Genomic DNA, 13458 nt, shown 5'->3' with positions numbered 1-13458 from the left:
AATACTTCCATTTGTCTTATTTCATATTTTTTAGTATAAGGAATAGGTGTTTACAAACTTGCAAACACGTTCAATAGTAATTTGAATGTAACACATCTTTCAAGATCTTCACATCTTCTCAACTCAACAGCTGTAGACCTTTAGAAATAAAGTGAATTTCTGCAGTAAGTGAAAGGCTGTTGTTCTCGATTGGATTAGACAGTCATTTAAGTGTCTGTGTGTGTGTGTGTGTTTGTAAAGTTGAATTAGGATTGCACCTCATTGACAGGGAAACTAAGCAGCAACTATGATGTAAGTACAAGCAACCCTTCTCCACCTCAGTGTCTACATATAAAAGTGCTCTGGACTACAAATGTTAGTGACAAAGCCGAACCAAAACGGCAATCAAGCAACTCTTTAACTCCATATTTTGACACATGTTGAGGCTTCTGTACTGTTTGAAAAGAGTTCAGGGGTGGAGAAAATGCTCACAGACTTTGTGTTTTTCTTTAGAAGTGTAATATCGCAAATGCACAGAAATATCTCTATTTGGACCACAGAGGTATATAGAGCAGACAGAGACATATCCTGTAGACCCCCCCCAAATAATTTTGATGTTTGAATTGGGTGTTGCCTGCTGCATTTTAACTGCAGTTGGTGGGAGGGGGGTGTATTGCGTCACACTAGGCTGGCTTTAAAAACTCCATGATGTAACGGGGAGTAATCCCAACAGAGGAGTAAAGCAGTGAAAGCAGTCAACCAGGAATGGAGGGCAGGCAATGAATAATGCACAGTAATACAGTTATTAGGGCGATATGACCAAAATCCTATATTACCATACGAGTCATTTTATTTAATGATAACAAATAACAGTATATATCACTATGTAGTTAAGTTTTATTTTTGTTTATTTTATAATTCTTGTCACCAGTGTAAGTATCGCAAAAATGAATACTAGTCTAAATTTAAAAAAAACTCACTGATCAAATGTATAAAAACACTGCATATTCTTTACTATGTTAATTAAATAGATATTCTTATTAAAGTTACAAAAGTGATTCAGTCAAGAGCAGTAAGAGATTCTCTATCCCTTTTTTGTTTGATTAACATGAATGATAGAGCAGGAATTTTAGATTGCTGTTACTTTAAGAGTTCCCTTTCACTGCTGATTGCATTTCAACAGCTTATTACTTTTTTTTAAACCGCAATGCTTACAAAATGTGTGCAAATGATACGTTTCATTTGATACGTTTTCATGACCACATAGCACAGCAATACCACATGACTGTTTAACTATGATAGAGACGACAGTCAAAAATCTCTATGGTTGATTAATTTCTGACAGTTAATCGTGACTACCAGTATATCGCCTACCCCTAGTTGTTATAAATGGAAGAATTGTAATGTAGTGAAGTGTAATGTAAATGTAGTTTTTAAATCCCATTATAATATTGGTCATGTACAAATGCACCTTGTGTACAATCATATTAAGATTGTGATTATCAGTGTAATATGGATGTTGTTGATATCAAGATGTTTGATTTGGGGCATTGGATCTGATTGTCTTCTGTCTCTTTCTATCTGGTAGGTGTCCCCACTCCAAGTATGGAGATCCTGCGGCATACGCTAAACATGCTGGTCCGAGAGCGGAAGATCTACCCCACCCCAGAGGGTTATTTCATTGTTACCCAGCAGACATACTTCATCACCCCTTCCCTGATTAGGACTAACAGCAAGTGGTACCACCTGGACGAGAGGATACCAGAACGCATGCAGCAGCAGCAGCCATGTACTTCTCCTCACTCGAGTACCATGACACCCTCCACTTCGGGATGTGTCCGGGAAAGACCTCACCCCAAGAACCACAGTGACTCCTACAACAGCTACCGGGAGGACATCCCTAGTACGCATACCTTAACCTTACAGAGAAGGTCTAAGGAGCATAAAGAGTCTTCTCCTGTGTCTCCGACCCCTCAGCAGCAGCCAACAGAGAAGAGTAAGAGTGCGCTTAGTTTTCCGTTTAAAACCGAGACAAACAGTAAACACAAAGACGGAAGCAGCAGCAGCGGGGAAAAGCAGTCTAAGAAGTTCGGCCTAAAGCTGTTCAGGTTGAGCTTCAAAAAGGACAAGACGAAACATCTAGCCACATTTTCAGCCCAGTTCCCACCTGAGGAGTGGCCACTGCGGGACGAGGAGACACCGAGCACTGTTCCTAGAGAGGTGGAGATGGAGATCATCCGTCGGATCAACCCAGATCTCACGGTGGAGAACCTTGCTCGTCACACAGCTGTAATGAAGCGGTTGGAGGAGGAGAAGGCGCAGCGGAACAAAGCCAACTCCTCGGCTCAGCAGAGTGCCCGCAGCAAGAGGAGCCGCAGCCATCGAAAGGCCCAGCAGGGCAAGGCATCACGTTCCCATAGCAAAACACGTGCATCCAGGGGGGATCCATCTGAAGGATCCAATCTGGACATAACCTATGATCGGGATTACAGATTCTTCAGCTCCTCATTGGTACGTTCGCCTCGCGAAACCATGATGTCCATGGAGCGGAATAGGGGAAAGTATATGGTTCACAGCAACCCCAATATTGTGGAGTCTCATTTTACCACCGCTCCAGAGTGGGATGTTTCTGGGGAACTGGCAAAGCGGCGGACAGAAATGCCATTCCCAGAACCTTCTAGGGCACAGTCACATTCCAAAGTCCACCGAAGTCATAGTCATACGCAAGAGAGAAAGTCACGGAATGAGAGGTCGGACAAGGCCAAAGAAAGGTCACGTTCCATGGACAACTCCAAGGGACCACTAGGTGGTCCATACTTGGGAGGCCCAGAGAACTTTGAGTGCAGTCCCGATGACAGGAGTCGGTACTACACTGATGACGGTACTTTGAGGGCATCTGCACAGGCGACCCACTATTCCCGCATCATGCTATCTGCTGCTAGATTACACCCGGAGGTTTGTGTGCCTGATGTTGGAAGAGGATCCTCAGAGGATGCTGTGCTTTACCGGACGCTGGAGAAGAGTAAAAGCAGGGATAGTCTTCCTGCTTTCAATGACCTGAAGTCTTGCTCTCCCAAAACACCAGTAGATGACTACTTCCAGTGCACTGCAGCAAATGAAGTCTCTCTGTCTGCCCCACCTTCTCTTGCAAAACCCAGCCATGACTTTACAGATAGTGTCTGGAAGGGAATCTCCTCGGAGCGACTGACCCCTCATCTTACGCCACCTCACCCTATAGAATATCAAGAGGAGTCCGCAAAGGGACAAAGTAGCATTTCTATAGGGTCAACGAGCCAAATCCCCGAGTATCTCCCCAATGGACGACTGTTGCACCAACACAACCCCGACTCAGGTGACTTGGACAAAATGCCAGAGGTTTACAGCCAAGAGACTTTGTTCAAACCTCCAGACTATGTTGAGAACAGCTTCTCAAGGCCAGGTACGATAGGTAAGTCCCCTCACACCAAGTCGACAGAGGTCCTGGAGACTCAGGAGCATTTTGCTAAACCTCTACCACTGACCGTGCCACCATCCTCGGCTCAGGAGCAAGCTTCATGCGCAGAAACCACCTTCGACTATTATAATGTGTCGGATGATGACTCTGAAGAGACTAGTCATAAGAACCGGGTGGAGGAGAAAGTTCGAGAAGAGGGAGGGACAATGCAATGGCTGCTTGAACGGGAGAAAGAGCGGGATTTGCAACGGAAGTTTGAGAAGAACCTTACCTTTCTAAGTCCCAAGGAAGGTGAGAGCAACAACAGCCAAAAATCAGTCCATTCTACCCGATTGGACAGTATGGACTCCAGCAGTGTGACTGTGGACAGTGGATTTAATTCCCCACGGTAAGGCACTCAGGGCCACGTTAAGGGTTTGTCTCATTTATTGCGTTGGCAATTGGGTGAGTCTGAAATGAGGGGTATGCTATTCTATGAATAGACATACGTCATTATCCTTGTTTTTAACTCAGTGTTAACCCAAAGGAACATTTAGGGTTTTATGCTTTTATAGACTTGAATTCTGTAGAGCGTTAGTTTAATCCAAATACATGCAAACCTTACATTTTCTTATTTTTAGCAGTTGTAACTACCCCTGTGAATGACCTTAAGGCCATAAAACATACTTTATGCAAATACAAAAACACAAATGCCTAGCTAACATGTTGTAGGCACACTTTCCTGTTGTACATGAATAACATATATTGCATTATTGTGGCAGAAATTAACCTCAGTAATTTAAAATGTCTGTGCCATTAAACCTGATGGGTTATATTTCAGATAACTAGCTATAAACATCAACTGTTTAAATAACTTCAACTTGCTTTGCAAGATTGTAAAAATGGTTGTTCTGCTGTTGACTTAAAATATAACTGACCACTATAGTGGCCCATGCAGAAGTAATAAGAATGCATTTTACACATTGCATTACAAATATGCATTCTGACACATTTATAAAAAGGTTTGCTTAGAGTATGTTGGAGGCTTAATACTACTATGAATCACATTTTCACTAAAATGGAAGAGGCCCTAACATGTAATAGGTACCGAATACACCTTAATGTAGGTCAACCACTACCAGTTCTATAACTGCAGTCTTTGAAATGGTTTACACTATTGGTTTTGTCCTTAACTGTTTTTTAAATAATGTTGTATTGGGTACTCATTTTTTCATTTTTGTCTAAATGAACATCATGTTTGTATTGTTAAGTGCTGCGTTGTTGCATTGTGTTCTCATCCAAAATCCATTGGGTTAATTGACATTGTTCTCAAAATGATCACAATATAAAATGGATAAGCACATGTCTGTCACTTTATCTCTTGATATGTTTGAGGCCTTACTTAAAGAATGAATTGCTTTGAGCACATGATGCAACTTCCGTTATCCTTGTCCTCCCCTTCAACCTGCACCCAGACCCTTTGATTGCGTCTCCAAATGTCTGAAACCTCTCATACCGCAAACTTCCAGTAGATGTTTTCATGCTCAGATGTTGCAGTGCAATAATATTGACTCTTTAAAGTTGGATGATATGTCTGTTCTGCAGGCAAAAATCCAACATTAAAAAGGCTCAGTGACATCCAGAATGAAGTTTGTGACATCCAATTGAGGAACTATACCTTGTGTTTTAAAAATCGGACTTCTTCAACTGCTGAAATTGATGAAGCGGATGTTTTCTGACTGTGTTTAGAAAAATGTGATTGGCTGAAGAAAAACGAGCACTCTGCTGATACTCAGGTCACCCTGCGAGGCAGAGCGTGTTAGGAGCACTTCACTACAGTGACTGCGACCCCGCTCAGTGCCAAAAGCCTGATGAGACATTTCAAACATTTGAGGAACAAAATGTGCCCCCGTGATTTCTTTCTTTTTTTTTCTTTTCTTTTTTTTATTGTGTTTTTAGTTTGTTTGTTTTCCCAGATTAAAGTATGTTGTTTTTCATGCAGTGGTTCAGTTGCAATTTTTACCCTGTTGGTGTGTGTGTGTTAGTTTTGTTAGTCCTTGTTAGTCCTTGTGTTTTCATTCAAGCTAAAATTGCCTGTTTCCAGCGGTATGTCAAAAGTCTTCTAAATACTTGTTATTGTTTAATATATTACCTAGATTAAAAAAGGGTACACCCAGAAAAAAATAAATAAATAAAAATGAGACTAGATCAACTTCAGCTTTTACTTCCATCTGGATCTGATAAACACAACTTCGAAGATCGCACCTTTTGTTTGAACCACCCATTGCTCATGTGACCAAAAGTATTGGAACAGATTGACAAACTAGATTATAAAGTGAATAAGACTTAATATTTAGTTGAAAATTATTTTTGCAATAACTGCATCAAGCCTGTGACCCACTGACATCACCAAACATTTGCGTTCTTTTTTTGTGATGCTTTCCAGGCTTTCACTACAGCCTCTTTCAGTTTTGGGAGTTACTCCCTTCAGTCTTCTTTTTTTTTAGCAGGTAAAATGCATACTCTATAGGGTTTAAGTCTGGAGATTGACTTGGCCAGTCTAAAACCTTCCACTTTTTGCCCCTGATGAACTCATTTCAGGGATGGAAATTAACTTTTTTGTCCACCGGCCACTGTGGCCGGTGGATTTCAAAATCTACCAGCCACTCAATGTTTTTACCAGGCACTTTCTTGTTTTTAACCAACAACGTGTAACTGCATATGAAAATTTATACTACAAGATCTACAATACTTAAGCAGTTTATTTAATCTCAATCTCAAAGTCTCAATGAAATACTGACATTTTCTCTTTCAGTGATGCTCAAAAATGCTGCCTATCTAGGCAGCTTACTAGGTTTTGAAACAGCCGACTCTTGCTGAAGCAGCTCATTCTCTCAACTCCATAGCCCAACTGGATGATACACTCCACTGAACTTTTTTAATGCACAGAAACATTTTTGCGATATTCTAAACAGTTTTCGTACGCATTAATAATGTTGTATTTAATTCCAAAGGAAAGGATTCACCAGTATAAGTGTTTTTTTTTTTTGTTGGTGTCTTTCATTTTAATTTTTTTTTGGTGGTTGAGGGAACACGTGGGGAAAAGTCCCCTGTTCAACACTGTATCACTGAAAGAAATCTCGGCTCGCAAACTTTTACGATGTCGACAAATGAACGCGCACTGTTTTTAATACATCGTTTTTACGAGCTGCTTCGGATGATATTACACTTTATTGCGTGTTGTACACAAACCAGGGATGGAAATTAACTTTTTTGCCGGCCGGGTGAAACAGTGTGCTATTTTTATTTACCCGCCATGGTGGCCGGTAGGTGAAGCGAGTTTACCCGCACAACACAAAATCATCCGCATTTGGCTGGTGGCAGGTGCTAATTTCCATCCCTGACTCATTTGTTCCTTTGGCACTATGTTTTGGGTCATTATCTTGCTGCATGATATTATGAAAAAATATCTCTGTAGACTTCTAAATTCATTATACTGCGGCTGTCATGTTACATCTTCAGTTAAGATTAATGAGCCCGTCTCAGAAGAAGCGTTGCAAGCCCAAGCCATGACACTACCTCCACTGTGTTTCAAATAAACTTGTATGTTTGGAACATGAGCAGATCCTGTATTCTCCAAACTTCAGCCTTTCCATCACTTTGTTAAAGGTTCATCTTTGTTTCATCAGTCCATGAACTTTGTCCCAGAATTTTTGAGGCTCTCTGAGGGGTTTGCATCTTCTGGTGTACCCTCTGCACTTTCGTTAACCAAGTCTTCTGCGAACAGTAGATTGTTATACCTTCACTTTTGCACTCTGGAGGTGGTTACTGATGTCACTAACTGTTGTTTTAATGTCTTTCTTTACAGCCGTCACAATGTTTGTGTCATCAACTGCTGATCTTTTCCTTGGTCTAGCTGTTCGTACACCAGTGGTTTCTTTCTTCCTCAGGACAATACAAATGGTTGTACTGGCCAATGTTTGTGCAATGTTTGTGATTCTCCATCTTCTCTCAGCTTCACAATTTCTTGTTTTTCAAACATAGACAGCTCTCTGGTTTTCATGTTGGTTACACATCTAGCTTTAAATGCAGTCTGCACATGCAAAATCCAAATCTGAAACTGAGTACAGACATTCAGTGCTATTTATTGTTTGAATAATCAATATAATAGAAAACACCAGGGCAACAGAACACCCCTGTCAGTCACGTTCCAATACTTTTGGTCACTTGAGCAATGGGTGGGTTCAAACAAAAGGTGCTATCCTAAGTTGTGTATCAGATCCAGATGAAAAAACCTGGAAATAAAAGCTCAAATGTTTTTTCATTTTGTAGTTTGTGGGACCAACAACACTTTTTATTTTAAATTGTCCAGAAAGGGGAGGTGGGCGTTATAAATGGTAGATTTGTCAACCGGTTGAGATTTTGGACTATTGTCTTTGTCGCAGTTGGACGCTCATGTGACGTTGCTGTGCTAAGTGGTCACAAAAAACAAAACAAAAAAGTATTGTTTGTATGAGTTTTTAAGCATTACCTTTTTAAAATGCGATTTTAAGGTGTTAAAATGCAATCAGCAGTGAAAAGGAAATCTTAAAAATTCTAAATAAATTTACACAATGAGGTATATGCTGTGTTTTTATACATTTGATTACGTCGTACAGTGCATGCAGCATTACTTATTTATTTGTTCTACTGAAGTTTTTATTAAACTATTGCATGTAATTAGTTTATTTAATTGCTGACTGTCTTCAGTGAATAGTTTTTTTTTCTCCTTTTTTTTAGGGTATTATTTGTATTTATTGATTTATTTATTTTTAATTGACACTGGTGACAAACATTATTAAATTTCTATGGTATCAAAAATTGTGATGTGATATAAAGACCTTATTTAAAGCAAAAACAACTATATAGTGCAAAATATCGTTACTGTGAAATAATTACTCACATCGTGATATGAGATTTTGGTCATATTGCCCGCCCCTTCACCCCTACCCAAAAGGATTTACAACATTTTCATAAGTCTCTATCAAATGTAAGCTTTAAATGGTTAATAAAAGCTAATTAATTATTGCAATAACAATATATATATATATATATATATATATATATAAATATATATATATATATATATATATATATATATATATATATATATATATATATATATATATATATATATATATATATATATATATATATATATATATAAAAATTAGTTGTGTATTTGGAGGGGGAAAAAACTGATCATGATGCTGATATTTAATATATGTGCTAGTTAGTTGAAGTTTGGCCGTGTGTCACCTGAATGGATTCCAATTGAAATTTGGGCATTTACATTTACAATGGGCCGAATAATTTGATATTTTCATATTCTTTTTTTTTATATATATATACGAAGACTTGCATTCCTACAACTCTCATACAGTCATCCATCTTACTTTGGAAAGGTTTGGCTTTTTGTGAGTAGCATCTATTGACACTGGGCTTTTAGTATACTCAACAGAGGTGGGTAGAGTACCCAATAACTGTACTCAAGTAAAAGTAAAAGTACTTCTAGAAATATTTACTCAAGTAAAAGTAAAAGTACTAGTCTTGAATAGTTACTTGAGTAAGAGTAAAAGAGTATCGGATAAAAAAATCTACTCAAGTAGTTAGTTACTAGTTACTTTGGGTCATATATACTGAGCCTATTTTTATTTAGATATATAGATAAAATGTATGTAATGTATGTGTGCGTGTATAAATGTATATATTTCATCAGCCTTTACTCCAATTTATGTAATTTATTATAAAACCCTGTCTGTTTACTTAAGTAACAGATATAGGTGTCATGCCATAACATATTTTTAATACGACTGACTTTATATTAAATGTGAATTTAACATTGAAAGTTAATGTGATATAAATATTGCTACTAATCTTTCATTGTTCAGAAAGAGAGCAAATAACATTTACATTATTAAAGATCATTTTCACTGACAGTCTAGATTTCAATCACTCTCAGAAACTCCCATTAAAATCACTGAAACTGTTAACACTGTGAAATCAATATCTTAATTAAAGATTCGTACACACATCTGCACTTTGTTGTTCCTGCGAGAGAATTCGCCAGAAAGAGGTATTCAGTCAGTGAGCGAGTGAAGGAAGCACTGGCATTTTAGCGATGACTCATCTGAACGCCTGTGATTGGCCAATGCTTTAATAAGCTCAAAAGAATCATGTGTGATTGGTTATAATGCGCAGCGCTGTATAAACGCATCTATCTCTGGCTAAGCGCCAGCAAGCAATCACAGATCTGAATTTAGCAGCTGATAATATGACTCGCTGAACGTACTTGCACCAGTGAGATTGTATTAAAATTAATAAAATCTTAATCGGCTATGTTTTGTCTTTTGGAAGCTGCATTCAACTTGACTCCCCTCTGTTATAAGCCACACACGTACAACAAACTAATGTCACAGTGGTATCGTGTACTGTAATCGAATGTAGCCCAAGTTATTACCTGTTAAACAGTAGACAGCACACGCGGTGTTCATCTAATAAGGATCTCCATCGCTAGCAAATAATAACCTTTGCAGATTTCAATTCAGTGCAGTTCCAGCCACGTTTTCAACGCTCTTTCTGTTCTTAAACGTTACAACTCCGAGTGAACCACTTCAGACGCTCAGCGCGTGCGGCAGGGAACTGAACGACTCATTCAAACTGATTCATGAACCAATTCACTCGTTTGCCAATTGGTTTGATCAAGCCTTTGAACAGAATTGACTCAAAAGGATGAATCATTTGCGAATGGGCATCGCTCATTGCCCAGAGAAAAGTAGACGGCGCGTTTGCAATAAACTGAAGCATAATAACATTTATTGCATTAAGATAAAGTAACGAGAGGAGCGTCGCCCACAGTAACGAAGTAAAAGTACAGATTTTCCCCCAAAAATTTACTCAAGTAAGAGTATAAAGTACCCATCTTTAAATATACTCCGAAAAGTATTCGTTACCCCAAAAAATTACTCAAGTAAATGTAACGAAGTAAATGTAACTCATTACTACCCACCTCTGATACTCAATATACTATTTTTTTTAGACTCAACATATAAATCCATGTAACATCACCCTTAACCTTTATAGATGTTCTGTCCCTTCAGGTTTGTATTCCTCACTTTCTCATCATTTTAATATGTCTTAACAGCACCGCAAGAATTATCCACTGCATTGTTTTCCTGATAAAATATTGACAAGAAGATTTATGCTTGGCTTCATTTAGAAATTTATTCCATTTTAATTCTGCGACTTTATAATCAAATTCTACATCCTGTTTGCAAATTCAGATGCAGATTCTTTGGAAGTCAAACTGCATTCTCAGTTCAGTTGTGAATGGTGCACAACTCTGATTAGCATTAATAACAAGATTGTGATTGGTAACCTTGACTAACCCCATCCTTGTTCCTTTTTCAGCCTGTTACTAATCGGTTTTCCATTTCTGCTTTCTTCATAACACTTTCATTCTCTTTCCCTTTCTGTCCTTCTGTACTGCATCAGCACGCGGGAAAGCCTTGCTTCGAACACCTCGAGTAATGTGGAAAATAGCAGGCGACAGAATATGGCTTTGAGTCCAGGACACATTGGCACCAAAAGACCCCCGCCGCCCTACCAGCCCCCCAGCTTCCGCACCATCCGTGAGCCGCCCGCCAACCGCACGGAGAAGCAGGCCTCCATCACCAGCGTGTAGTGATGGGGACGGCCGCCAGGACTGTGTCAATCTTACAGCGCTCGGGTGACGCCTGTTCCAGCGCTTTTCAAATGTAGACGTTTGATTCATCACGATTCACTGGAGGTGTCTTTTACTTTTTGGGATATTTGTAACAAATACTGCTGCAGACAAACAAGTCACTTCATTAGGACTAAATTTACAGCGATCTCTTTGGGATGAAATGCTCGATCAAACTCATTTGTAGGTGTCCTTTATAGCTTCATGCATCCACTACGGGTCTTAACTGTCTTCTGATCCAAACTTGGCTGCGTTGCCTCTGCCTGTTCATTCATCGCTCTGTCTGGTGTGTCCCTCTGTACGCTCAGGTCCCTCTGAACTCTACTGACTTGGTGTTTCACATTTGCTGGCCGAAATTTGAAGGCCACGATAATCTCCCTGGAAATCATGTTTCTGCTGGAATCGTTCTAGTGCATCCTTGTGTATCGTCCGCCGTCCTGGGATCTCTCTGGGACATTTATGTAGAATCGGAACGAAACATACCACCGCTAATGCATTATTTGTTTATAAAAAATACCAATTTAAATATTACTGGTGCTTTCTCATTGAATGGAGCATTTTTATTTAAAAAAGAAAAAGATAACATTTTGGAATCCTTTTTTTTTTTTTTCTCCAGAGTTACTCTTTTAACCAGGTGCTCAACTACTAGATGACACAGAATACACACATTGCTACCTCCACTATTTGTACAGTCGTAGAGGGAGACATGAGAGACGTCCACCCCACCTTACGCCCGCTGTATTAGACAAACCACTATCAGCTTGCAAACTGTGAATGTACTACTAGTGCTTTTCAATCACATCTCCATCATCAAGCGTTAGTAACCTACTGTTCTCAAACTAATAGAGCCAAATCTCATCGTAATAGAAAGGAGACTTGTGTAGAGTTTGTAATCATATAGGAAACATATAGAGTGGATCATTTAGGACTTCATATCTCTGATATGTCCTGCCATGTTCAATTATTTATTGTTATTAAAATTATTATTATTATTATTAAAATTAGTTTTTTTTTTCAGTTATTTTAGCGCACAAATTCATGGTAAGCATTTAGAACAATATTTCACTGATTCTTGAGATGTGGGGCAAAACTTTATTATTATTTTATTTATTTATTTATTTATGGAGGGGGGGTGACTTTGCATTGTTTAACACTTTTAAAATATGAAAATAGAAAATGTGTTATTTTGAATATTAATAATGTTTCAGTTTTTTATATTACATTAGTTTATATATACATCAACTTGATATACAGTGCAGACCAAAAGTTTGGACACACTTTCTCATTCAAAGAGTTTTCTTTATTTTCATGACTATGAAAATTGTAGAGTCACACTGAAGGCATCAAGGGCTATTTGACCAAGAAGGAGAGTGATGGCGTGCTGCGCCAGATGACCTGGCCTCCACAGTCACCGGACCTGAACCCAATCGAGATGGTTTAGGGGTGAGCTGGACCGCAGACAGAAGGCAAAAGGGCAAACAAGTGCTAAGCATCTCTCGGGAACTCCTTCAAGACTGTTGGAAGACCATTTCAGGTGAATACCTCTTGAAGCTCATCAAGAGAATGCCAAGAGTGTGCAAAGCAGTAATCAAAGCAAAAGGTGGCTACTTTGAAGAACCTACAATATGACATATTATAATTCCACATGTGTTAATTCATAGTTTTGATGCCTTCAGTGTGAATCTACAATTTTCATAGTCATGAAAATAAAGAAAACTCTTTGAATGAGAAGGTGTGTCCAAACTTTTGGTCTGTACTGTATATCAACTTGTTCCCTTTCTATAATTTGCCACCTCCATCATAAAGATCGCAAAAAAAAAAATGTTTTGGATCCTGTTACTATTACCAACACTAGAAAACTAAAGTGGCTACAGCAAATTAATACTTATATGGTTATGATAGTGTGATATTTTCTTCATTCTTGAATGCTAAATTTATCAGTATTTATGACATTATTATAGTATTATTGACATTAGTTGACATTTTTATAAATATTGACAAGTCTAGTCACGTGACCGTACACAATTTGTATCTGACCTGTGAACAAATCTTGTATAAATTATTAATAAAGTAGCAACAAAGTCAGAAAACATACACAAGTTTACACAAAATAATTATTTGATGCATTAACATTTGTTCTTTGCCCTGTTTTGCCCCAATATTTAAAAACCAGTGATTTCAAAATTTTTACATTTAAGTTATAAAATTTTATTTTTTTTCTTTTGTGAAACGATGTTTTCTGCTCCGTTTAGTGAACATCTGTCATATTCATCTGAGTATGAGT

The 13458-nt window shown here is 38.4% G+C and overlaps 1 protein-coding gene across 7 annotated transcripts in view; it reads left to right on the top strand.

Moving 5' to 3' along the window:
* LOC132109804 (storkhead-box protein 2-like) overlaps positions 1-12307 on the top strand; it is a 66118-nt gene extending 53811 nt beyond the window's left edge. For 4 of the 7 annotated variants that reach the window (XM_059516156.1, XM_059516153.1, XM_059516155.1 and 1 more), the window contains 2 exons: positions 1568-3821; positions 10946-11172. In XM_059516156.1, the coding sequence (XP_059372139.1) occupies positions 1568-3821; positions 10946-11135 (2444 nt within the window). In that variant the 3' untranslated portion in view covers positions 11136-11172. Of the gene's footprint in view, positions 1-1567; positions 3822-10945 lie in introns of all 7 variants that reach the window. The other 3 variants (XM_059516149.1, XM_059516150.1, XM_059516151.1) reach the window with 2 other exon arrangements.
* The last annotated feature ends 1151 nt before the right edge of the window (positions 12308-13458 follow it).

The sequence above is a fragment of the Carassius carassius genome, chromosome 29, assembly GCF_963082965.1.
Source record: "Carassius carassius chromosome 29, fCarCar2.1, whole genome shotgun sequence".
NCBI lineage: Eukaryota > Metazoa > Chordata > Actinopteri > Cypriniformes > Cyprinidae > Carassius > Carassius carassius.
This window is presented reverse-complemented; position numbering and strand designations above follow the sequence as displayed.